Here is a 26,346-nt window from a genome sequence, read left to right as displayed (position 1 = left end):
TTATTTGGTTTTCACATTTTACCCTTCAAAACTTTCAACTTTATTTCTTTTGAAATACACCCACTTACTTTTTTCTGTGATCTTACTGTACAAAATGCATGCTCTTATATATTCTGCCAAAATTCGTGATTTAAGCAATATTTTCTTTTCTCTCTGCACTACAAGATATAATATTTCCCTTTGTAAAAGTTTATTGTACATACGCGAGTGGTTTGGTTTTTGGTTGTCTCTTCATGTCTCTTGTTTGTTCTCGGCTACTTGCACTCAACATCAACACCTCCTCCTCCGCCCGCTTACTTACTGAACGAAGGGTTATTAGAAAGTGTATGAAACTCACGTCCTGCTGGTCAAAAACTTTGCACTCCACTTCAAATTCAGAATTCCGGAGTGTGATCAAACTTAAAAGTTGAGAGACTGCTCACTCACACCAACCGCACCGCACCAGATCATAAGACCAACACCAAAGTGGGGAGGAAGTAACTGAAAAGGAGAGATTATCACGTAAGGTACTAAACCAACTTGACCGAAAACCAGCCAGGAAGGACTCGTTGGTTTTATCTGGGTCTTTATTTCACGAAATAAACCCCACCACTACAAACCCCTCCGTTCGGAGGCAGGGGTGCAGCGATACCCGGTAAAACCGTGGAGTACCCTGCTAAATCGCAGGTTTTAAAATGCGTGATCTAGGGCTGGCCTGCATATAAAATTGAAGGTAGAGTAGATCATGAGGAGTTTATGAGTTTATTGTGAAAAGATTATAAGTAAAGAACGTCCGGGAATGAATGGGAATGGTCTGAAAATGTGGTCATAAAATCACAATGAGTTATCGGAATTTTAAACTTTTTGCATATGTATAATACCAAATACGTACCTACATAATTTAATTAATAGCTAAGGCCGCCACACCCCCGTTGGCGACTAGTTCGATTTTCTTGCGAAGATTTTTCATTAAATTTTTTCCCGAAGTTTTTGCCACTTCCGAGGTGATTTTCTTCCATCGTCCTTTGAATTTTCGAAAGGTGTCAGGCACATCTTGAAGCCGGGAGTATACTGACTTAGAACGTGCCCAGAATTTTTCGATTGGGCGGAGTTGGGGTACATTAGGTAGGTTGATATCTTTTGGTACGAAATCAATATTTTTCTTTCTGAGGTACTCGGTCACTTTCTTTGCATAGTGACAAGTGGCGAGGTCAGGCCAAAACAAAACTTTATCATTTTTGTGAAACCTATTAATAAATGCTTCCAATCCAGCCTTGACGCAATTTTTCAGATAAATATCTTGATTGATATTCCCTTCGAGAACTACCGGGTCTGATACATGTCCGTGACTGGAGATGCATTGCCAAATGCAATATTTCTTTGGAAATTTGTCTTTTTTTCGTACTTTTTCTTCATAAGCCACTTCAGAGGGATCCGAGCTATGAAAAAAATGACGCCCTGGAAGATTTGAAGGGTCAACCGGAACATACGTTTCGTCATCCAGGATCACTACTTTTCCACGCATTTTCTTCAACAATTTTTGACAGCAATCCTTGATCCGACTTTCTTGTACGGGCTTGTAATTTGGTGCAGGTTTTTTGGTCCTTGCTTTGATTCCTAATTTATGGACCTTAATTTCCCCCAGGTAGCTTTTGGAAATTTTGACTTTCCTGGCAGCTACAGCTACTGACGTTGATGGCTTGGTTTTGAAAATTTTTTCAATTCTATTTTTCACTCGAGTGGTCGCTAGCTTCGCCGGACGACCAGCTGGCTTCTTGAATTGCACATTTTCGGAATCCTTGAACTTTTTTATGTAGGAATACACATTTGAACTTGGAATTCCTTCCTGCTTAAAAAAGTTCCAGGTCACCTTGGAGTCTCGGTTGGCTGTCGTGTTGTAGAACTCCATCACTCGTTTTGCTAACAGCTCCCTTTCAAACAAGCTTCTTCTACCCTTATCCATTTTTGAAATTTAAGAGTGATATACCAAATTGACCCTAATGAAGTGGGCTTTCAGAAATTTAAATTATTATAGTTCGCGGGTTTATTGATTTGTCAATATACTCGCTAGAGCGCGCATTCCCATTCATTCCCGGACGTTCTTTAGATCATTTCTAGATACAAAAAATTCCCCAACTTTAACACAACAAATTTGCCAGGAAAAATCAAAATATGCACAAAAAATGCATTTGCTTATAATTTTTTGCACATGTTTTGATTTGTGTTGGAAAATTTTGAGTGTGAAAGTTGGGAATTTTGTATATATGATCTACTTATTAATACTTTCAAATGAGTCGGGCCCAGATCATGCATTTTAAAATCTGTGACATAGAGTACCGTGCGTTAGTAATATTGTCCCGAGTAGCGGTACACCCCTGTTCGGGATGCACCAAGAAGAACAAAACACTGCGCTTCCCATGAGAACCTTATTTCTGGACGGGATGAGACTATGAGACTCCTCTCGCCCATAATTTGTTTTGATGAGGGCCCGAAGAGTTATATAATAACGAACAAAGTTCAATCCACCAGAAGGATAATAAAGTGTGGTGGCTAAAAGTAAAGCGTATGTGCGGAATTTTGAGAAGCCTTCTTGCAGAATTTGAAATGAAATAATACCCGTAGAGCTTTGGGTGGGTGGGTGGTGCGACCATATCATAACATCCACCACACCCCACGCAGTCTTAGTCCCCGTCTAATTTCAGCTCCATCTCGTACGACGTACGTACATATGAACTCAACAACTTTAAATATTCACACCAACCAAGATTTTGCTATGCTGGGCAGTGTTTCCGGTGAAAGTAACCACGTGCAAGAAATAACGGGAAGAAAGTGGTTTCTTGCAGGTATTTTGCCCTGCAAGAAATGCAAGACGCTAGAAACTACGGCCCGCCGCTGTACTTCATACGGGGCGTAGCTGGATGGCGCATATTTCTTGCACTTTCTCCCAGTTTCTTGCACCTCGCATTTCTTGTGTTTTTTGCTTTGCAGTGCAAGAAACGAATACTGATGCCAATGCAGCGGAAATATACACATTTTCCTCCTTTTACAAAACCAAGCTCATCACGTGGCTAAATGACGCATATTTGTTGCACTTTCTCCCAGTTTCTTGCACCTCGCATTTCTTCATTTCCAGTGCAAGAAATGTAGCACCCCCGCAAGAAACGAAACACTGATTCTCGGAGAGTGAAAGCTGTAAAACACCATGGATGACAAGTACGTATCTCTTTAAGACCTTGCTATATAAAACCCACCACACTTGATACAATGGAGAGTGAGACGAGCAATATGTAAAATAGAAGAAGTAAGGCAGCGATACATCCACATTTTGTCGGAGGAGTGAGTGAGTTACTTTAGTGGGGCACCTCGGGGCGATGTCTTTATCCTAAAATTTGCAATTTATTCCTGACCTCAAAGAACACACAACATTTGCCGAGCAGAGAGAGGGGGAGACAGGGATAATACGGACGTACAACAATTCAGTATCTGCTCAACTATCTCTTTTTCTTCAAGAAGAACCTGAAAGCAAACAAGTTTTCTGAACAGTGTGGAAACTTGGATTCCCCACTTTGTTTGCAGAGAGAATGGGAAGTACATATTCGGATTTAGCCAAATCTCTCCCTCGCTCAACTCTTCGAGGAGAGAAAGCTCGCCTAATCTAAAAGCAATAATGTTGAAGGAATGAACAATGCAAAATAACAATCGATCTCTCCGCGATTCTGTTCAGAGAATATGTAAGTGAAATGGGGGTTCTACTGTTAAATAAAATATGTACATAAAAATTTGTAAGATATTTTTGGGGTATTTATGCATGTACGTACATTTGAACAATGGCTGACTGACATGGTTATTATCAGAGGGCGGATATGTACTTATTATATTAACTAATTTCAACTATTTCTTTTGATGACTTTGTGGGTATGTCTCCTAACTCGCATAGAGCACTAAAATTTCTAAATATTTTTACGTATTGTTACATATTTCTAGGTTTTTTGACATACAAATATTCAGAAATATTTCTGCTATTTGAAAATGCTTAAATCTTTCAGATATTTTTCCAAAAATACATGTATTTTGTAAAATATTTTATTTAGCCATAATGTTTTAGCCATACTAGACTAAATTTTTTGTCAAAAGAAATTCGCCTACAAAAATCCAGAGAATTTATAAACCCATGCAGAAATATTAATGTTTGCGAAAATTTGTATTTTTTTCGTACATATTTTGTAAAGCTTGGTATCTATTAAGACGATCGTATTGGGCTAAATTTCGATGAATTATAAAACGATGAAGCCCACGAACGATTTTTCTGATTTTTTTATACGATATCAAACAACTTTCAAACTACCATTCCTGAAAATTTCAGCAATGGTACATGTCCACAAGTGGAGAAACAAATATTCTCCTGGGCTATGTTTAACACGTATTTAGATAGGCCAAAAACAAAAACGCAAATTAAAATACGAAGCCCACGAACGATTTTGTAAATATTTGCATATGTTGATGATCATACTATTGGTGATTTTTCATCAAAGAATTTAAGATGGTACATTTCTAGATTTCGAGCAATAAATTCAAATGCATCAAAAAACAGGGAATAAAATGGAAACCATGCAAAATTACCACAGGTATTAATAAAATGGTAACCATGTTGCGCGTTGCTACCATTTTGCATAACATTTTCAATGCCTATACACCAAAGCCCGATAAGATAAAAACGGTAATTACATTCGTGGGTTGGAAGGGACTCAAACGGGTCCCTTCAAGTTATAGTAGACACACTGAATAATTGTTTGGTAGTATAATCTGCCAAATCGTCAAGTTTTTAATCAATCGGGGTTCATTTGACGAAGTTGAAAATGAACAGACATACGAACAGACAGACTGGCAAACCGGTTCCCCAAGCCTTAAATCGGGGTATGAATCATTGAGCCCTATTTACTAATCAAAAACCACTGACAACCAACCGGATTTTGATAAAATATATTAGCCCAAAATATCGCCTTAATTACTGATCAGAATAATGCAAAATTCAAAGAAATTTAGCCCAAAACGATCACCATAACAGATACCCTTCTTTGTTGGCATTTTTTCGTAAATATTAAATAGTTACAAATTTCAGGGATTTCTGTTAAATACATATTCGCCCTCCGGTTATTAGTTTCAAATACTTATAAAATGAGCATCAAGCAGAAAACCTTCATGTTTATATACCATATAATTTCGACAATGACTTTGTCACCTATTTCCCATCCTTCCCAAGAATCACTTTCTGAGGGGAGTGCGAATTTCTAAAGAATTTTAAGTGTTTGCTCTTCGTCTTTGGCACGTCATCGCCTGTGTACTTTCACAACCCTCCATCTATTACGGAAGAGGACAGCAATTTCAATCAGGTTTCTACCACGACGACCACCCCCGTTTACACCAGACCTCGCCGACTGGAAATATTTACGTTGCGTTGCTTTTGTTACGAAGGATGGGAATAAATGACGCGAGGAGAAAGTCGCAAGGACGGAAAGACATGACACAAAAGGCAGGACTTTTTTAAAACAAATGGTTCCCTCTGATCCAGCAGCATCATTCTTTACTCGGAATCGTAGAGTAGACAATCTTGAACCTTGTCTCCTTCAGCTTATCTATTTAACTCGCAACTGAAAGTCTTTTCGAGATCTTATTTACGTACGACGACGACGACGTTAACGCAATATGGGGATGAGTCGTAATATCGTTTATAGAGATACAGTGTTTCGTTTTGAAAGTCTATGTGACTGGGCACCGTCAAAGTGTCCAAAAGCGTAAAAAAATAATTTTAGACGTCAAAAATATCCAAAAGCGTCCAACATTAAAAAATGAGGCAAAGTTCTTTATTAACGATTTGTTTTGCAAATCTATGCACAGAAATGTAATCTCGCATTAATTTTGGTGTGTGTGTAATATCACGAAATTTGGAAAAAACTTTGTTTTAGCATGTTTTTTATGAGAAATTTCAAAACCATGTCGCATTACACACCAAAATGCTCAAAATTAACAGGAAATTACACATAAGTACGTCAACGGATTATCGAAAGTTTCAGTAATGAACTTGTAACATGTTGCCTCATTTTCAAGTTTTGACACTTTTGGGCGTCCAAAACTGGGTGTCCAAAACTATTAAAATCCGATTTTAGACGCCTGTTTTGGACAGTGGTTAAAACCAGCGAAACCCTGTACATACAAATAAATAGATATATGTACGTACGTAGTAACCAAATGTGTGACCACTCCGTGGATGTACATACATAGATAGATACGTAGCATCTTTATTTTTTCGACCACTTAGTTCTAATGCAAGCAGTGAATGTGTGGATATCCATCGAAAACCCACACTTGACTGGACTTTCTGCCTAAACGGATTTCTCTCCGGAGAGACTTTCCTATTATTCGATAAGAGAAATACATTTTCAACGGGCATTGTAAATATATTTCTAACTACTTCAGGTCAAGAAGACTTGTGTACACCACGAGGACGACGGACCAAGTGAACATCTCTACTTGCTCAGGGACGATATACGCGAAATGCTTACTCATGCGGGACACTTTTATGTAGCCTTTCAGTGTTATGGCCACTTTTTCAATCTTCTCTATGTTTGTGCCACCCAGTTTCGTATTGTCTCTTCCTATCTATCTACTTAACAAACCTGTAGTCCAACCAATTCGAGGAACAATAAAATCCTGATTTTCAGCCGTATGTACATATACATTTCGGCAGCTTATCAAATGATATGTTTATCTTGTGAAATGTGTAAATATCTTTTGAAATATCTGTTTGAGTTCATTTGCTTTATGTAATTTTATGATTATGACCATATTCTTATTTATCATTCATTGTGTATGTAATTCAGATTTTGACTGTAGTTGACCATTTTCTCAACTTTGCCAGCCAATGCGCTCAGTTTAATTTGCCTATCTATCAGCAGTTCAATTCTCTTTTCCAGTCCAAATCATTCACTCTGCTCAAGTTTATTTTTACTTTTGTCCTTTTTGTAATATTCCATTACCTTGAGCAGTCTCCTATAAAAGGAGGTCATTTCTCCCTCCTCGCTGTCATTCTCTTTTTGTACGTACCTTGACCACGTCACTTTGTTACTCAAGTCCACAAGTCTCAATTTCGCCCCAATTTGTACATCAATATATTTTTAACTGAAGTAAATGTGACTATTTTGATTGTGATAACTTGTGCTCATCATCACGACTGATTCTCATCTCCAACACTCATCCACCACTCATTCATCCCCTGCTTCCACGGTCACCTACGGCAACATTTCCATCCAACGAGTTCATTCACACAAATCCCCACAATATCATTTACTTATCAATTTAATGGGAACATATTGTTATTGTAGATTCGAACTTTAATGTAAATGTCAAACCCATTCCATGCATGCAGTTTGTTTGGATGGAAGAAAGTTTAGCGAAATATGTACAATAATTCGACATTTGTCTACACTCTAAGAAATTTTACGACCGGATTATCACCGATCGGTGAGAATATGTGACTAGGACCGGATGGTGATAATATCATATTATTAATTTCATACTGCTCGGTTACGGCGTGGGAATCACCACGTGGGGACAGCTCGGTGACAGTCTATCACCAAGCGGAAGCATAATAGCCACGTTTGTCACCAGATATTTTTAGTGTGTTCCTAAGTATGTAGGATAGAACTCTTAAGTAATTAAATCTGCCTCAGTTTACCTGTCACGATTGCATATCCATCGAATCGAAAACAATTAAAGAATCTGCGTTTGACAGGATATGGAGGAATTTGATATCGCTGAAGGTACACACGTATATTTATGTACATAACGAACAACAAATTTCATAACGCGTTGTTGTCAAACGCAGTTTCACTAATTTACTTTCAAGTATTTAATTCAAAGTATTGGTGCATATGTACTAATTATAAGATAAGCATGCTAAACAAAGCGTATATGTACATACGCCAGTGAAGTGAATTGAGTCGTACAGCAGATGATACGCCACTGTAAATGACACCCGTTTTGAGAGAGGATAAATATGTAAAAGACGGGAAATAATTTAAAACCACTGCTTTTTTCATTCCTAAATTCATCCCGACTCGGAAACCACCACACACACACCCCACATAGATAGTTAATGACTCCACTTAGACGCATTCCAGCGGAAAATGAGCTTTCTAATCCATCTTATGAAGAGTGGGGTGAGGAGAATGATGTAACAATTCAACGAGGAAAGTTGACTCGGATAAATCTGGAATGTTGAGGAGGAGTGGATTAGACGGAGAAAGTCGCAGGAAGGAAACGAGAAACGTGCTTTAGGGGACATGTTACCAAGATGAGGTCGGTTATTGGCTTAACACTTTCTTTCCCGTGGTTTGGTTTACTGCTTCTGCTCTCCACAATAAATTTCCTCCTTTGTCACACAGCCTCGTGGCATCATGGCATGCGGCAGTTAGTCAAGAAATAGTTTAGCTGGGTGTACTTAGAGAGAGAATTAAACTTTGTTTGTACCAATTATTCCGCACAAGACTTTTGATTCGACTTTTGGGAGGTTGTAAAATTGTCGGCGCAATTTATGTATGTCGCATTTCTTGATGGATGTAGTTCAAGCATTGGGACGGACGAGTTGCGTTGTTCCAGTGAAACTTGAGAATTAATTTCAAAGTGGGGAATTCCGATAATTAAGTGGCGTGTTTGGGGTATTGGGTTTGGGGTTGCGAGTTCATGTCTTTATATTTTCATTTTTTAAGGTGAACATTTTTTTAACGTAGAACTCATCGTCAAAATCGTCAAAATCAGCACATTTTAAATCACCTCTCGACTCTAGAAATTTATTCAGAGAGAAACAGAGAGAAAAAAAATTCAGAAAATTGGACGACAGGTCGTCGCCAATTAAAAAATACACACTCCAGATTTTAATAGTTTTTGAATGAGGACATCTCACTCAAGTTTAAGTTTTCAGAAAAATTAGAATTCGAAAGTAACTTAAAATCTTACCTTCATTTTATTAATTAACCAAGATTTTAAAATAAATTCCCGGAGTCGAGAAATCACTAAAAATATTTATGTTGATTTTGACGATTTTAGTGATGAGGCATCGAGTCCTATGTTAATACAAATATGGAAATATCTCAAATTTATAATTGTACTTGATCAGTCTTTGATGGATTAATATTTTAATAGAAAAGATGAAAAATGTGTAGCAATTAAACAATAAAGCAAGGTTACATTCAATTGTTTATTCCATTCGAAAGTACACAAAAATTTAGAAGAATTCAGTCTCTCTCTACACGTGTCTAATTATTCTGATCGTGAGCTTGCTGAGCATCCCACTTTTTGAAGAGCCACCCCACCAGCCGCCCACTGAACATGAACATGACCACGCCGATGAGCACGATAGCCAAGACGATGTAGAAGGAAGTGATGTACCAAAAGGCAAACCAGTACAGACCCTCGTTACACTGATATTCCGGTTTCGTGTTCAATTTCGACTAAAATATCAAAGTTTTAACTTTAAAACTTGATCTTTTATTAACGAAATTTAATTTTAAAAATTTACCTCAAGCTTGTAAACGATGATACTCGCCGCAAAAAACCAGAGCACATTCGCCACCGTTAAAATAGTATTCGCCATGTGGAAATACGTCCCAAGATTGTCCCTCTTCTTCTCCACGACCACGATCTCCACCGCCATCTTGGTCGTCGGCTGGGTTGACGATGCGTTCGGGAGAAAAGCGACAGAAACGCTGCGAGATTTGACCGAGTGTCCCTTTTCATTCTCCTGATTTGAAGAATTCGTCCGTATCGGCAGTGATTCCGCTGCAACGCCGCCGCCGCCGGCAAGTTTACTCGAACTCGTCGTCATCGTCGACTTATTTGACGACGACGCGTCCAGTGACCCCTCCGCTTCCGTGTCGATTTCAATCATCGCCAACTTTTTGATCGTCGTGTGGACCGTGAATGCTTCGGAAAGGATGACTTGCAACGTTTGGAGGACCCCGCCCACAATCAAGAGGGTCGGAATGTCCGCGCCTGGGCAGTACTTGTTCTGATTGGCGTACACCGCGCCCACAATTATGGCCGCCATTGGGATGAGCTGGAGGAAACAGAAGATTAAAATGATCATGCATACCGCAGCGCCGGCGCAACAAAGCGCCGCAATGACGGCGGCGGAGTAGCCGAGTGGATTTTTTGCGGGGGGATGTTCCTCCGAGACGCGTTTTATGGTTTCGCTGATGGAATCTTTTCGGGGTTCGGAGGGGGCGCTGGTGGTCGAGGAGGAGACGGACGTCGCGCCCGAGACGGACGAGCTGGTCGTCGCTTTTGTCTTTGTGCTGCTTTTAGTTCCTTCATTTTTCCGGGGGCGGGTGCGATCTTTGTCTGGTTTTGGGGAGGGTGAGGGGATGGTCGTGGTGCCCGAGAGGATTTTGCGGTCCTCCATCGGGAAGGGGATTATTGGGAAACTGCCAATTTTGTGGGGGGGAGTGGATTATACGGGAATGATTGAATTTTACGGCAGGATTGCTTAATTTTTAATTGGGTTTTGGAATATTTAAAATTTTGGAAGTCGGGGTTTGTCTGGAATTTGATGCCTAGCAACGTTTGAATCTTTATGCCAATTTGATAACATATGGGTCATCTTCACCCAGTTTATTTTAGAAATACAGGGTGGTTAAAATGTCACGCCACAATGGAAATTTTTTCAATGGGAAAAGTCCCTAAATCTCCATTAGTTACAAGATTTGGGATTGAGATTTTTATAAGTTATTATCAAAACTGATGACAAAATTCTTAAAATGTTGCATTTTAGAGACAAAATTTCGGTAACTAATGGAAATTTATGGATTTTTCCCATCGAAAAATTTTCCATTGTAGCGTGACATTTTAACCACCCTGTATGTATGCAAATGCATTTGTGATGATGACATGTGGCATGAACAAAATTCATGCAATTTATTCAAAAACCGAAGCCAAAAAATGTATCATATTTAATAGGAGATTGCATAACATTGAAAGCCTTTTATTAGTATACATAATTGCTGTATATTTATATTAGTAATTACAAAATGCCCCCGATTAAAATTAATTACTCATAATCTTCATGAATGCATACGCATAATCGTAACCAAACTAAGCTCACTTTGTACAGCAAATATTGAACACAATTAATTACACATTCCTGCAAATTCTAACCAAGGCATGGATTCCATAAGCATCAATTTGCATACGTACATATTTAGCCATAAATTGCAAGATTTCCTCACTCTCCACTCTCCACATAAAAATCCTACTCTGACCCCACCAACAATGCAACAAGTCCGCAACAACACAACGTCAACGGAACAAAGATGACCAATCCCAACAAAACGTAGAAAACGGTAATATACCAAAACGCAAATCTGTACAGGGTCTGGTGACAATAATTCTCCAGGTTGGCGTCTTCCTTCGAGTACGAAACGGTAGCGTACATTCCATAAATGATCACCGTGGCCGTGATAAACCACGTCAGTTCGGCTACGGTCAACAATGCGTTTCCCAATCGAAACCAGGCGTTCCCTTCAGGGGGACTAACGGGGACTTGACCTTGATCTTTTTCCCCTGATTTTTCCTCCGTGTTTTCCCCACCATCGTCAGTTTTCTCTCCATTTTTCTCATCTTTCTCACCTGCCTCATCCTTCTCTTCCTCGACATTCGCCTCGACATCCGCGTCGTCCTTCTTTTTATTTTTCTTACTCGCCGCAATGTTCTCCACAACTTTCCTCGCGTTGGATTGATCCCTCCCGGCTGCGGTGGACAGCGTGATATGGATCACTTTAAGGACTCCGCCAATAATCAGGAGCAACGGAACGTTTTCCGCGGTGCAGTAGCGAGTCCGATCCCAGTACGTCGCCCCCATCACGATGGCCGCGATGGGGATAATTTCCAACAGGAGGAAGCTCCCCACGCAGCAACAGATCCCCAGACCGACCGCAGTCCCGGCGAAACAGAGGCCGAAAACGGCTCCAATGTAGGCCAGCGGATTTCGCGTGGGTGGTTTCTCGATGGAAATGGTTTTCAATTTTTGCGCAAATGTCGCCGTTCTGGCGAGCGCGGCGGAAATCTCGTAGGTGGAGGATGCCTTCTTTTCCGCAGGGGAAGAGGTGATGGTGGGGTCTTCGGGGTCAAGTAATTTCTTGGATTCTTCGCCAGCCTCGTCTTCAGTGTCCTTTTCTTTTTCTTGGGACTCCTCTGTCTCGGGATCCTTTGTGGTTTCCGGTTTTCCTTCCGGCTCCAATTTAACGTCGGTGGTACTGGTTTCCATTTCCTGGTGAAGTAATTGATGAAAAATTGTTTTAAAGGGTGAGGACTTTTTAATTGGAGAAAGTGGAAATCATTACCGGTTATTATAAGTTCAGATAAGCAGGTTAGTTATATGTGAAACTGGATCAGGAGTCGGGCGTGAATTAAGAAATGTGTACCGAGAGTCAGTGCGACTTTTGGCTGGCAACTAAGTAACTGACAAATGAATGCACTGCAACCACCGGACAGGATTCAAAATTTTAATAATAAAATCGATATCAAAGCACGCTATGCTACGCTACGAAACCTTCCAGATTGATGCGAGTGTGGCATACCTGTTTAGCACATAAAAGCTGTTATTCGACGACCAACCCCTGCTAGCCGACATCCGATAAAGCCACATATGCCTGCATCCATACACAAACACACGGGAGCAACATGTAATTAAGGTTTCGGTGCAGGCGGAATAAGTATGAGGAGCACAAAATCCAATCCAGGCACGGAGAAAGTTGTGCATGGCGAGCAGTTGGGCAAGAAGGTGAGGAGCAAAAAGTCATCAAATATACGGTTACTTATTATTATTACCTACCTGGCTGGTCGGCATATGGTGTGAATATGGCATGCTGTTTCGTTAATGCTTGGACAAATATGTTTGTGTGTATGGCTGCATTACAACTTATGCAAATACGGTGATGGATCGATGATCCTTACGAGTTTGGTCTTAATGTGGAAACGTAGATGTAATTATTAGGGTGCGTTAAATTGAAATGCGTACTAATTTAATGGGTAGGTAGATACACAATATGGACATTTATGTAGTGGAACATAGCTCAATGGTCAATCTGACATTATCTACCTGACAGGTATGAATCGTCTGAGGAAGTTCGTGCCAAAAAGAACATGTTCGAATTGAACAGATTATGAAAAGAACGTTTCAATCCGGCATAATTAAAATGAGTAATTCTTATAAAACAAGCAGAGCTATCAAATTTCCTTCCCATTTTTTTCGAAAAAAAGAGAATGATACCGAAAAACATATTGCAAACAAACGGTTATGTGCAGTAGTACGTACCTTTCTTTGCCTTATCGCCCGTCACGCAATCAATATCAATAAAGTAAAGAAATCGCAACTTTTTTTCTCAGTCCGTACATGCCCACAAAAATAACGCCATATATATATTTGCAAAGTGATAAATGCCGAAAAAATCAAGACGTTCATAAAAAATAAGTTTTATGCGTTGTTTACGTAATAGATATGCATGTCCGACCATTGTATTAGTCATTGCTGGAATTTATACGGTTCGAAACAGTGCGCAGATCCCATCTAAAACGGCACTTAGCTAAAATATCACTCCAGCGTCGAAACTTGAAGGAGTCGGAAACATTGCGTGACTCCATGCAGCACAGAAAGGTACGCCTCGTGGGGAAATGGAACGCCGTATTAAAGAAATTTAATCCACCCACCGCTTGGGTGCCTTTTAATGAAAATCTCAGAAAGAAAGGAGAAGAAATTCTCGTGCAAAGTCTGCAAAAATCTCAGTCGCCACGTCTCAGTCCGAACGTAACGTTCCTACTGAGCATTGTCCTTCCATCATTTCTGTTCGCATTTATTAGCATATGTAAATAAACATTAATTTACATATTGTCATGATATCCGGTGGAAAGTGGTGGGGGTACACCATCCTCCCAATTTTTACCCTGCTTTCCTGCACCCCACATTTGTGGTCACCCGTGGAAGCGTACCGACCCCAAGAAATCATTTTATACTCGGAACAGAATTTCACCGGAAAACAGAAAAGTTTTTACGAAAGTCAGTCCAACCTGAGTTCCGATTCGGTGGGGAAGATTGCTAAATCACATTGCGTCGTGAGAGGATTGTAAGTGATTAATTCGGCCTAGTTATCATCGATGAACAGAGAAATGAAATGAGTTATTAATTCATTCCTACTTTTTCAGATGGCGAGTCCTCGGAACCTTTAGCACCACGCCGACAGCCCGATTTATCGAAAATGTGTATGGCGATGGGAAAAATGGAAAAGTTTGTGGGACATGGAACACTCCAAATGTAACGGCCGAGTACAACTCGATTCTTCTAATTGGGTCACAAGACTTGGACACGCCAGCCATCCAGTTTCACACGAGGGCCAGATTTTACGGGGAACCCGACCTATTTTTGGACGGGCGCATTTTAAGACTACAAAAACCCATGAGTTTCTCATCCTACGGATTCACAGGGAGACATAATTGGACCCTGTTTCGCACGACGGATTTGACCGGTCATTCCGAATGCTTGGTGGCGAACGGTGACCACGCGGGGGATTTTATGGTGACCTTCAATGTGAACAAGAGCATGACGGTGGGCTCGATTTGGCGCGGGTGTGGGGCCTTGGACCCAAAAGTGTTGGGCAGGCAGGCATTAGAAGGTGGTGGTGGTGGTGGAGGGCGAACTTATTCAGCGACTGGGTTGATGCTGGTGGGGCAAGGACTGCTTATCTTTGTAGGAATCTATATTGGCCCATTTTACTCTGATGGGAATGTCGGGGTTTTCTAGGGATATTTTATATGATTCACGTGTTTGAGAAGAAATAAAATCTATGTAACGGACGGAGTAAGTTTTGTATTAGAAAGTATTTCATATGAATGTAGGTAAGGTGGAAGAATTAAGCGTGTTATTTATTATTACCAGTGTAACATGCAAGGCAAATAAACTATACGTGCTGGAAGGTTTGAGGTGGTCATAAACGCTACGATATTTCATGCATTTTCACATTTTCGTGGAAGGAAATTAAAAAATATTACATTTCCAATTTCATAAAGTCATAAATTAACAAGGAAACTTTTCTAAGCGAAGGACAGGCTTCTCTGATTCTGAGAAGAACTAACCAAGACAACGGATATCATATGCACACACGGATTTTCATGCACGCATCTTTCGTCATAACTGGTTATTCCTTAAATCCATTCTAATCTCAAGTATGGTTTGCATCCTATTACGACCACTTTCATATCATCATCATCTCTGTTTAGCGCATCTCGCATCCGTTATGCTTATGTACAACAAAGAGTTAGTGTTTAAGGGATGCACTTTGTTATGACGTCAATGCATTTATGTATGCATCATGCTGCATACATGTGCGTAGCGTTAACTTGAAATCTAGTTACAGGGATTGTCATAAACGTCCTCGATTACCACGTATTCCCACTCCAATTGCCACCATAATGTTTATTATTGGTATGTGCATGCATAGTAATCACTTTCTCAGTAAATAAATCTAAAACTGATGCACGGTGCTAATCCCATATAAAGTTTGGAAACAAGATGACGAATCCTCATTCTGGGTTTGTTATCTTATCAAGCAACATAATTTTAGACCGTCAAAAATCATGGAGTTCACGTTAGAAAACGACAAGTTTGTGAACATGACAGTGTTGGAAGTTTTGCGGTAAGTTTTTGCATACAAGAAAAATGCTGTATTATTTACGTTTGCAAATAATTAATCCTTAAAAATACATAAATGTAGGCACGACTTCCATTTTCCGGGTCATTTGCTCCCAGGGACGGCGTTTCTACTCATGGGCTTCTGGTGGATTTACAACGCCCTCGACATCTACTTTTCCGATTATAAGGACACCGACGCGTCTGAAAATGCGTGTCTGATGCGAGATTGTGACCCCGACTTGGAAATGAATTTGAGCAAAAATTCGGCAAGTATACGACGCCGAACGTTTACTGCTACGTATAACGGAGAAATGCCGGGGTTATTGCATTGTGAAGGATTTTATAAGGTGTGTGTTGCATTCAATTAACGCAGGACTGGATGACTAATTGTCAAAATAAGCAGATTTTTAAGCATTTCTCAGCTCTGGGAATTTATTTTAAAATTCTGGACGACAAATTTGAACATAGAGTAGGTCGTTGCCAATTTAAAAAAATTACACTCCAGATTTTGATACTTTTTGAAGGAGGAGACCTGAATTTTCAGAATTTCCAGAAAAATTGAAACTCATCGAAACTGGCTTAAAAAACTCATTGCCATTCTAAATCAACTTACTGACTACAAATTTGTAGTCCAGAATTTTAAAATAAATTCCCAGAGCCGAGAAATGATTAAAAATGTGCTGATTTTGACGATTTTGGTGATTCATCGTGAAGTTCTACATTAAATTAAACGATTATAAATAATATTTTAATATTGACCACAGCTTTTATATGCCAGCGTAGACCTCGGTTGTCACGTCTGGGTCGTATGCAACGGAGGAAATCCAATCGTTGAGGGTCAGCACATGACGATCTACATTTTTTTCATCATCGACGCCTTCGTAAATATTTTGCACCACACGAGACTGGGTTGCCGATTTCCAAAGGGGACAGAATTCATTCTACCGTCGATAACCTGGATCGTATTTGGCTTTCTCTTCCTGTCCCATAAACATGGAAAAGATGCGATTCAGATTTACTACCATAGCACACTTGCCTGGGTCGCAATCAGTGTGGGCGTCATGTCCCTGGTTCAGTTTAAATATGATGAACAAGTACTGGTCGCATTGGTTCGGGGGATTTCCTGTGCGTTGGCTGGATCCTGGTTGTACCAGGTAAATATATTTACAACTACAAACATTTTTAAAATGGAAGTCGTATGTCACAGATTTTGAGCAAATTAGTGTGAATTGATTGCAAATTTAATTAGTATGAAATTTTCACACGACACGATCTGCAAATTGACAGGTTTGGCGAAAATATTTGTATAAAAAGAGGAGAAAACTCGTTCGAAAGTTTTTTACACTTTCTAAGCTTACTGTGCTTTTTCTCCTGTTCGGATGCAAATATCTATGCCAAACGTGCCCATTGGGAGGTCGTGTCTTTTTGCAAATGTCTTATTAATTAAATTTGTGATCAATTGACACTAGTTTGCTCAAAATCAGAGAGCTCTAATCTGAGACCTCCATTGTTAGTAATTCAAATTCGTTGAATTAAAAAACGTGTATTTTATGTAATGACAGATTGCATTCTCATTTCATAATCCGTTGAATGGGATAACCCAAATTTACGTGCAGCAAGCTATGGAGAACCACTCGCCTGAACATGACCACAATACAGTGCTGGGAGTTATGAGAGCCAGCTCATATCTGACGTGGCATCTAATTGGCATTATCTTAATAGTTGGAATCCTATATAAATTTGTGTCTGAGAGGAACACATCATCAGCCATTTATTACGAAAGGATTGGGTGTTGTTAAATCTATAAAATAATGGGTATTTAAGCAATAAGGAAAATAATTAAGAATTTTTTAATTAAGTATTATTAGTTCGAAAGACTGATTATTTCTAGATTTGTACGAAAAGGTTTGTAATTTACACGTGTCTATGATCTCAAATTAAAATATTTAACGTATTATAACCGCACGGTTAAAGAATTTGAAAAAGTATTTATTTCATTTTAATATTCACAAGAGTCGAGAGCGACAAAGCTTAAAACTGATTTGAGTAGAAGTTTGAATAATATTGCATATTTATGTTGTACTTTGGTAAAATAGATACACATTTGACGTCAAATATTGGCAATTTGTCACATTTACTTAATTCGTCTGAAACTATTGCTTGTTTCACCCATAAGAATTATTTGATATGAATATGATTTTTAAACATTGATACAATTAAATTGTGAAATACAATACATAGTTTTGATATATTACTGGAAAATGTCTTGTTTTGGATTGTCATTGTAAAAAAAATTAAGGCTTCTCTATTGGCCCTCCTTTTGCCTCCCAATCCATAAAGCTCCCACGGTACAATCTGTATGTACAAAATTTTGGAAATCAACTGTTAGTATCAATTACCATTTAATAATACGGTTATGGGGAAAATAATTGGTCAAATCTTGAGCTCTGATGTTCTCAGGGCTTTTATCTTACATACATCCACAAAAGGACGAAAAGCTATACGGAGAATACACAAGTCTTACGAAAATACGCGTTTTGTGAAGAAAGTAACTTTTTATCCGTATCAAATTATCATAATTATGATAATGATCATAATTATGTCAAAAAAGTTAATTTCTTCACATTTCATGCATTTTCGTAGGACCGTCAACCGTTGTATTCTGTATGCAGATTCCTATAATTGTCTGGGTGTAACAGCCCTGGAAATCCAAACCCTGAGAACAACGGAGCTCAAAATGCTGTATTTTGGCCAAGTATTTTGCCACCCCCGAAGGTTAGTTAATAAAATACCGGAATTTCGATATTGAAGGGTCTCCACCAAAGACATGGTTGATCGCGGCTTCTGCTCTTCTTCCAGAGCGACACGAGAACACAAGATTGTCATCATTTTTCGAAAACCCATACTTGCTGGAGAACTCTTCGTTCGACAGGTTCCTGAAGGCATCAGGGATTTCGGGAACTAATTAAAAATTGGAATCCTTAACTTTCTGACATTACGTAAATACATATTTAACAATATTAAATTTACGAGGGATGTTGATTGATTTTGGAATTTTTCCCTGAGTCTCCAACTCTTGCGGATCTCTGACGTCGACAAGCTTAAGAGTTCCTAAAATAAAATTTTGAGTAATTATGACATTTCTTCACAGTTTTCTCCCATTTGCATACATGTTAAATATTAATTTTAATACCATCATCAATTAGACCTTTCTTGAGATCTTCGAACTCAATATCTGCAATCATTCAGTCAAATTATCATCAACCAATTAAATAAACATTACCAAGCATGACTAAACTGTCACCTTGAATAATTGGCCCCGAAGTTTCGCCACTCTCTTCTCCATCTCCACTCATTGTGACGATGACAAAGTATTTTCAAGTTATTTGCAGCAAATCAACTTGAGCACTTCAAACGTATACTGGAAAAAATGGAGAGAGAAATGATTAATGAATGATATATGAATAGAAAGAATGATTTAGCAAATCTGCATTTTTATTTTAACCACAATCAAATCGTATTAAATATTTCTTTGACATGAAATGAAATAAATTTACCTTCAGAGATCCTGCTGGAAGAACTAAGAAAACACTATCGACTTTCTGCCTTGTAATAAAGTTTGGCTTAAAATGGATGTTGTAAAGTGAATTGAATAGTGTGGTTTAAGGTGAAGAGTAAATTACACCACCGAGACACCAACCAACTCTATTTTAGCCAGGTGCAATTACCTAAAAGTTGGTTTATTGTGTATGTAGCAGCAACCAACAAGTTGTACATTTGTGTATATTCTTGTGATTTTTTTCTCTTGTTAAAACTTCGGCTGAATTGAAGCAACACGTATAGGCAGCCAGATAGATGTATGTATGTACATACACATGGACAGATGCAGTCACTCCAGAGTATGAGTAGTAGTCAAGTTACATAAAAAGACTTGGACGATGAAACTCGTTTAACACGAGATGCGATGCGATTGCTTACAATTTCAATTTCATGCTAAATCGGAATGATTACATGCTTAAAGTTGTGCATGGAAGTAATAAAACGGATATTATAAAGATCATTGACTGATGTTACTTTTTCCAATTTTTTTAACGCGATCATACTTTCATTGGACGTATAAACTATGCAATTTGCAAAAATTGTGTACATAGGTAGTAGCAATGTATGCAATAATTCTGCATAATAATTGCAAATCTCTCATCCATCCTCAGTGGTTCGACCACTTGACTCGAGAGAGCAGACAAAGGACGACTCACTCGTCATAATATGCAAATTAAGATTTGTGCAAATTAAAATAAACTCAAGGTAATTGTTTGGACTGCATTGATAAATAGGATTATTCATCATCTTTTGAATGCATGCGTGGGTTATAATCATGGCAAGAATGTAAGAAATAGGTCATCGCTATATTTATAAGCACATCGGGCATTGTTGAATTGAATATTTAAATAAGTTTTTTATTATTAATTTCTGAATTCTATTCATGAACATGAATTAAATATGAAAAGTGTATAGTAAAAAAGAGAACTAGCATTTTGGTCGAATTTTCATCTCCGTTTTCATATAGGAATAAAAGTGTCGAGAACTCCATTCCATCCCAGATCTCGTCGGCATCACGCCATTTGCACCGTCGTCGCTGTATTCGCCGTTCAAATTGGACCAAAAGCAGTCCTTGTACCACCACGCCTGAAAATTAGCAGGGTGCACGACGTTAATTATTAAGCAAATGCTTATCTACATAACAAGCCCAGTGGCTGTGGAAGATGTGGGGACATTCAAATTGTAGGATGGGGGGAGGGAGGGGTTTGTATAAGATGGGGAGATGATGGGGTCATCAAATAACCGTGGGGACATTGTCCCTCCGTCCCCACGCTTCTGTTGCCACTGAACAAACCAATTTATTTATATGTACGCAATAAATATGTATGTACTAACCCCCCGATAAAGTTCTGCACAATTCTCGTCCCCATTCTGGTCATTTTGCTTATCATATGTGGAAAACCTCATTTTATTGTGTTGCAGTAATCCGTCACCTTCACCATTGTTAAATATATTTAGTGATTAAATGAATGAATAAATGGTATAATATTGATTATATTATTTATCTATCTAATTACCCGCATTTCCAGTATAATTGGCGATAGCCAAGCGGTACGAGTCTTGTTTTCCAGAAATATTGAATCGACCATACCTCGCAAATTTGGACGTGTTGTCCCAACCAGTCACGTTTACGATGAGTTCATGACTGCAGTCTTGGGTGAGCATGAAAATCTTGTCGAGACCTTAAATATTTGCATAAAATTATTTATAATGACAATTTTGAATGTTAATTAGTATAATTTACTGACCGAGCCAATAATCACTGCGCACAGAGCCAAATCCGTTCTCATACTCTTTCCAAGTCCTGTAAAAGTTTTCTCTGACAGCTTTTGGAACATTGAGGACACCGCGGCGTTGAATAACGGTCCAACCACCGCCATCAGTCGTCATGTCGCAGTAGGTCTGTCGTATTTAGGACAGGATGCATTTATTTGGCATGAACACCTCTATATATTTATGCACATGGTAATTAGCTCAAATCTCAACTTGCCTCAAACGTAGCTTGTGTTCGGTCGGGTTGAATGCTATAAACGCCAGATCGTTTTTGACCACTGAGGCGAAGCTCGGCACAATTAAGTTTTGGAAGAGATACTTCCCACTGAGGCTGCGGAACAATATGATCAAGATATTGAAAATGTTTATGTAATTTTGAATTAAGTAGGGGTTTGCTTTAGTTCTAACCACTATCAAAAATCATCTTTAAACAGTTTTGACAAAGAATTATGGACGTCTAACATGTTCAAAAGCGTCCAAAATAGAAAATGGGGCAAAATGTCACAATTCTTATTCTTAATTATTGAATCTCTTGATACTCTATTGATGTATATGTAATCTTCCATTAATTTTGAGTATTTTGGCGTATAATACAGAATGGTTTAGAAATTTCTTAATTTCCCATAAGAAAACATGTGAAAACAAAAGTTTTTCCAAATTTCTTAGCATTACACACAAAAATGCTCAAAATTAATTGGAGATTTCATATCTGTGCATAGACTTGCAAAAAAATAACATTTTGCCCCATTTCCCAGTCTTGGACGCTTTTGAACAATTTAGACGTCCGAAATTATTTTGGACGATGTCCAGTCCAAGAAATACATTGGAGATTAATGGAATATGCTTGAATTTATTTGAAATCTTACCCTGTACGGAGGCGTACGATTTCTACCCGACGAAAATGAATGCTGCGACACTCGACGGTCCGTGTTGGACCCTTCGATCAGATTTTCTGTATCAGGACCAAGTTGCCTTAATTCCTTGACGTCTTGAGAAACGTCCTCCAACAAGGCTTTGACCACTCGCATGTCCGCGGCGAGGTCTTTAATCAGCTTCAAGTCTTCGCCCACCTCGCCGAAAGCATCTTCCAGTTTAATCACGACTTCATACCCCCTGAAAATTTGATACAATTAATTAAAATACTAGATAAATTATAATCAAACTTTTGCATACTTTTCCTTGTCGAAACTGTGTAATACTGACCCTTGTCGAGAACGCTCGGCTGTCGTGGAACTTGAAGCATAACCACGCGTGTACGCAGACTCACCACTTTGTGGGAAAAAAGTCAACAAAAATGCCAAGAATGGCAGTGCCAACGTTGCAAAAGTTTTCATGATGAGGATTTTGAACTCAGAAATATAAATACCACCCAGGGCAAGATGTTCTTGATGAATGTCACGAATTTGCGAATTCCAGTCGGCTTAAATTTATACTTGCAAATTGTTTTTTTCGCATCTTCTTACACATACACTTAATCATTGGAGGAGGAAGTGACCCATCCGGCCAAGTGTTGATTCGATACATGTCAAACCCACAAATTAAAGGAGATTAGTAATAAATATGTAACAAAATCATGGAGATGTGACGCGAGTAGCATTTTGCACAATAATTAATAATATATGGATCGAATCAATGGCATGAATTGATGTCCATGGCATAGCCCGATGACCTAATACATGTATCAGTATTATATGTAGCTTTGACATTAACATACTTTTTGACATCAAATGATTAACCGAGTTCTTGGAATTGTCAATGAAAAAGTGATCTTCGACTTGGGATCAACCCAATTTTATCGCAAATCATTTATATATTATTTGTACTAAAATAGTAAACAAGTGTATCGACAACAAATTCATGATGTCAACGAAGCCTGCTTTGGTCACCATATTTATTAAGAAATAGGGAAATTCGTCATCATTTAGAATTGTCAACAAGATGATAAATCTGATCAATTAAGGAGAACTACATACAAAAATCCCGAATTTTATGTAAGAGAAAACAGTAAAATAATATAATCAATGGACCACCAATCCATGATGAATCAGCATAATTCGTGGTTAGAAAATTACGTGAAGAACTGTGAAAGTAGAGCATCAAGTGCCGTGTAATTAACGAAATTGACCAACAAAATCATATAAAAATGATCAATTTATACAACTGCATGCAAAACTCGAACTGAATTTTACTCAGGCAATCATTTCTCTCGATTGTATCAAATTACTGAAACTCGATATGTACGATACGACTTTGTAGAATAAGTTATGTATCAAATTGCCGATGACTGTAATTACAATTTCGCTCGTCAGTTTTACAAACCAATAAATAATACAGAATAAAATTGCTTTGTACGTACGTACATGCATAAATCGTTTTTGTCTGCGTAACACAACAAAATTTGCATAAAATTGATATTTGCATGTGATCCACATCATATCACTTTACAATTGTTACACACTGACTGCTGCAAAATCAGGGATTAAAATTTTGCATGAAAATCCGTCTGAAAACTCTTAGGATCGGATTTATATAAGCACCAGCTAGTACATTTATACCGCATAATAATTTTACTGCATGTACATTACATACGTATTTTATGATATATTATTGGCAAAGTGATCTACTAACAGTTTGTGTGTGGTTTAGTGGTTCAGTAAAATTACAACGGAATTGAGATATTATCATTTAGCTTACAACGCAGCCTTGACAGGACTTATCTCGCATTTAATTTTTTACTCTTCGTGTGTGCAGTTCATTTGCTTGTGGATAGAAAATATTTGATGTGTAAATTATGAAGCAAACTCCCAACCAACTTGTCCCCTGGTTGGCAAGAAGGGTAGTAATTTAGCTGACAATGGAGAGGAATTTTTACTTGATAGCATTTCTGAATAACTGTTCTCACCAAAGGCTTCTACAAAACAACGGAATGCACATGGGTTTCAGATTCTCGGCTGTGTTATTATAATAATGCTGCATATTCAGCATGACCAGAGGACGGTTATGTATTTTAAGATTAATCGTTGAAATATGTATTCAATTATAGATTCAATTTTATTTACGAAAAAAGCCAAAATATTTACGAAAGATGTACAAAAACATAAGAACTTTGGAAAAATTTGTATATTTTTTAAATCTTCTCATAAATTGGAAATATTTACAAAATATCCATATTTTTTTAATATCTAAAATATTTACGCATTTTTCAAATAATAGTGGAAACATTTATAAATACTTGCATGTCTGAAAACCTAAAAAATATGTGACAATATGTAAAAAAAATTTTGAAATTTTTTGATTTATACGAGTTAAGGAACACACCCACAAAATTTGACTGCCGGTCATTATCAAACTCAAAAAATTGAAAATAAATACATATCCGACCTCTGCCTACCATGACACAACAAACTTGTACATGCATTATTCTACAAAAGTTGAACATGATGGCTGACCAATAATCTCCCACAGGAAACCTTAACTTTTGCTATTGTCCTTTCCGTCCATCCGTGAGTAATTGCCAACAATTCTTCCCTTCCCTCCCGACTAAATAGGCGAGCAAAGTCAAGCGTAAAGTTTTCCATTAATAATAATTTCTTTCTACTGCGTGGAAATTTGCATAAGCTCATTTTAAGACCTTTCCGCAACCCCATGCATGCACTGCAAACTTTTGTCATTATCCTCGCATCGCATGCTTTCGTTATGTGCTTATTAGTCTGAAAAAGAAGAATGTGATCAATTGCAATTTTAAATGGTGATGAATAATTCCACAAGTGAATGTTAAGTGGTGGCGTAAAGCATCCAGTTTTGTTTTACGACGTACATAGCCCACACTTGTCCATTTTATGGGGATGATGTTGATGTCTGCATTAATTGGCTGGTTGCAAATGTGATCTTGTAATTTCATACGCAGTTGGGACCCTCACGTTTCTACCATTCATTACCACATTGTTAAACCCAATGTCATGACACGTGAAGAAGAAGAAGATGAGGTAGTAATAAATGCATTAAAAAACTGCAAGCACAATTTCTACATGTGTACCTTGTAAAAAAACATTTAAAAAATTTGTACATTAAGTTGTGTGTCAATCTCTTAAAACAAAACAAACCTCGTGAAAAGCTTGGCACATGGTTGTGATATGACGAGTGAGATTTCTTAATTAAATAAAAAGTTCAAAAAAATATTAACACGAGAAAAATGTGAAGTACATAAGTACACGACCCGTCACATTTTTTAACGTCAAGCTGTCTATCGAAAATCATCAAATTTATAAAATTCCGTTATCTTACATCGTCTGCTTAAATTTGCACTTTGGTAAATGAAGTACCAATAAAACTAACCAAACCAAGACCACTTTTCTTACCATGGTCAGTCAGGTTCACTTACATGCATATTTCGCTATTTGATCTCTACATGAAGTAGATCTTAGCTATAAAATAATTTGCAACATGTGTCTTACAACTGATAGAAAACGGAAAATTGTGTTCAGCAGCTTTTATAACGTCGTAAAATTCGAAAAGTTACCCCGTCATCAAAATTTGAATGCAAAATATCGATTAATCGAATCCCATCGATTAAGCGTGGTAAAAATAATGATATGTTTTTACTTAGTCTGATTATCTTGTCTCATTAACCTATTGGAAATTGAGTCTCCTCCACACGCAAACTAAATATCTACGAGCAAAACAATTATCATAATTACATATACATACGCACAATCAAATAACCAGTTTTGCCTTGCTCACAAAGAATGATTAGTATGGAAGATTTCTTTTGTTGTCTGCGTTAACACGTAAAAAATGCGAAATGAAGTGTGTCTCAGACAATGCGAAATTTATTTAACTCATTCATAAGTTCTCGCATAATGAGAATTTATTGGTTGCGACTCGACTGACATTCAATCAAATCCATTTATGGATGCATTTCCTTTCGAGAGAAAGTAAATTAACTGCTAATTAACTTAGCAGGAGCAGTTTGCAAGTCTTTGTTGTACGTAAGTAAATCAAGGCTCGTTTCTTTAATTGGAATTGACAGTTGGATTGGAATTAAAGAGTAATGACCGATCGTGACAATAAAGGATTTTGCCAATAAGAGATCGGATAAATGTCAATACATTATTACAATTCGAATCTGTAAAAGAGAACAAATGAGACAAATTCCTCCATTTAAACGGCATCCTATCCTCATCCTCATTCCTAACAATGGAGGGAGGGCAAAGACTTGTCAACATTTTTACATAGCTGTCATTTACTTGTTCATTGTAAAA

At 38.0% G+C, this 26,346-nt stretch overlaps 5 protein-coding genes across 6 annotated transcripts; 1 reads left to right on the top strand and 4 right to left on the bottom strand.

Moving 5' to 3' along the window:
- Positions 1-7,012: 7,012 nt before the first annotated feature.
- LOC118437854 lies at positions 7,013-10,691 on the bottom strand. Its single transcript, XM_035857246.1, has 2 exons — positions 9,554-10,691; positions 7,013-9,485 (listed from the first exon to the last, which is right to left on the bottom strand). Exons 1-2 carry the CDS (start codon positions 10,433-10,435, stop codon positions 9,291-9,293), a joined length of 1,077 nt encoding a protein of 358 aa, XP_035713139.1. The 5' UTR covers positions 10,436-10,691; the 3' UTR covers positions 7,013-9,290.
- A 215-nt stretch (positions 10,692-10,906) lies between these two features.
- On the bottom strand, positions 10,907-13,229 carry LOC118437775. The gene is made up of 2 exons (XM_035857123.1): positions 12,372-13,229; positions 10,907-12,298 (listed from the first exon to the last, which is right to left on the bottom strand). The coding sequence occupies exon 2, from the start codon at positions 12,293-12,295 to the stop codon at positions 11,282-11,284; it is 1,014 nt and encodes a 337-aa protein (XP_035713016.1). The 5' UTR covers positions 12,296-12,298; positions 12,372-13,229; the 3' UTR covers positions 10,907-11,281.
- A 593-nt stretch (positions 13,230-13,822) lies between these two features.
- On the top strand, positions 13,823-17,936 carry LOC110856520 (transmembrane protein 45B). Its single transcript, XM_022105005.2, has 5 exons — positions 13,823-14,150; positions 14,230-15,716; positions 15,795-16,059; positions 16,477-16,866; positions 17,275-17,936. The coding sequence occupies exons 2-5, from the start codon at positions 15,658-15,660 to the stop codon at positions 17,509-17,511; spliced, it is 951 nt and encodes a 316-aa protein (XP_021960697.1). The 5' UTR covers positions 13,823-14,150; positions 14,230-15,657; the 3' UTR covers positions 17,512-17,936.
- Positions 17,681-19,532, bottom strand: LOC110856521 (putative thiosulfate sulfurtransferase, mitochondrial). Its single transcript, XM_022105006.2, has 6 exons — positions 19,270-19,532; positions 19,017-19,133; positions 18,906-18,947; positions 18,743-18,823; positions 18,505-18,673; positions 17,681-18,067 (listed from the first exon to the last, which is right to left on the bottom strand). Exons 2-6 carry the CDS (start codon positions 19,066-19,068, stop codon positions 18,007-18,009), a joined length of 405 nt encoding a protein of 134 aa, XP_021960698.1. The 5' UTR covers positions 19,069-19,133; positions 19,270-19,532; the 3' UTR covers positions 17,681-18,006.
- Positions 19,533-20,143: 611 nt separating this feature from the next.
- LOC110856506 (techylectin-5A) lies at positions 20,144-22,497 on the bottom strand. Of its 2 annotated transcripts, none has more exons than XM_022104986.2 (7): positions 22,259-22,497; positions 21,952-22,198; positions 21,303-21,416; positions 21,061-21,214; positions 20,830-20,994; positions 20,648-20,745; positions 20,144-20,398 (listed from the first exon to the last, which is right to left on the bottom strand). In XM_022104986.2, exons 1-7 carry the CDS (start codon positions 22,417-22,419, stop codon positions 20,240-20,242), a joined length of 1,098 nt encoding a protein of 365 aa, XP_021960678.1. In that variant the 5' UTR covers positions 22,420-22,497; the 3' UTR covers positions 20,144-20,239. The 2 variants fall into 2 exon arrangements, with proteins under 2 accessions (XP_021960678.1, XP_021960679.1); XM_022104987.2 differs by having other exon boundaries at positions 22,289-22,497.
- Positions 22,498-26,346: the final 3,849 nt, after the last annotated feature.

The sequence above is a fragment of the Folsomia candida genome, unplaced genomic scaffold (assembly GCF_002217175.1).
Source record: "Folsomia candida strain VU population unplaced genomic scaffold, ASM221717v1 Fcan01_Sc016, whole genome shotgun sequence".
NCBI classification, from domain to species: Eukaryota; Metazoa; Arthropoda; class Collembola; order Entomobryomorpha; family Isotomidae; genus Folsomia; species Folsomia candida.
This window is presented reverse-complemented; position numbering and strand designations above follow the sequence as displayed.

Excerpts from the sequence above, each read along its gene's own strand:
- LOC110856520 (XM_022105005.2), top strand. The coding sequence starts at position 15,658 with ATGGAGTTCACGTTAGAAAACGACAAGTTTGTGAACATGACAGTGTTG. Across the intron at positions 16,060-16,476 it reads ATTGTGAAGGATTTTATAAG|CTTTTATATGCCAGCGTAGA; the intron begins GTGTGTGTTGCA and ends TATTGACCACAG. Across the intron at positions 16,867-17,274 it reads CTGGATCCTGGTTGTACCAG|ATTGCATTCTCATTTCATAA; the intron begins GTAAATATATTT and ends ATGTAATGACAG.
- LOC118437854 (XM_035857246.1), bottom strand. The coding sequence starts at position 10,435 with ATGGAGGACCGCAAAATCCTCTCGGGCACCACGACCATCCCCTCACCC. Across the intron at positions 9,486-9,553 it reads TCATCGTTTACAAGCTTGAG|TCGAAATTGAACACGAAACC; the intron begins GTAAATTTTTAA and ends TTGATATTTTAG.
- LOC118437775 (XM_035857123.1), bottom strand. The coding sequence starts at position 12,295 with ATGGAAACCAGTACCACCGACGTTAAATTGGAGCCGGAAGGAAAACCG.
- LOC110856506 (XM_022104986.2), bottom strand. The coding sequence starts at position 22,419 with ATGAAAACTTTTGCAACGTTGGCACTGCCATTCTTGGCATTTTTGTTG. Across the intron at positions 22,199-22,258 it reads CACAGTTTCGACAAGGAAAA|GGGGTATGAAGTCGTGATTA; the intron begins GTATGCAAAAGT and ends TCAAATTTTCAG. Across the intron at positions 20,995-21,060 it reads GCGCAGTGATTATTGGCTCG|GTCTCGACAAGATTTTCATG; the intron begins GTCAGTAAATTA and ends CAAATATTTAAG.
- LOC110856521 (XM_022105006.2), bottom strand. The coding sequence starts at position 19,068 with ATGAGTGGAGATGGAGAAGAGAGTGGCGAAACTTCGGGGCCAATTATT. Across the intron at positions 18,824-18,905 it reads GAAAGGTCTAATTGATGATG|GAACTCTTAAGCTTGTCGAC; the intron begins GTATTAAAATTA and ends ATTTTATTTTAG. Across the intron at positions 18,674-18,742 it reads AAAATCAATCAACATCCCTC|TTCCCGAAATCCCTGATGCC; the intron begins GTAAATTTAATA and ends ATTTTTAATTAG.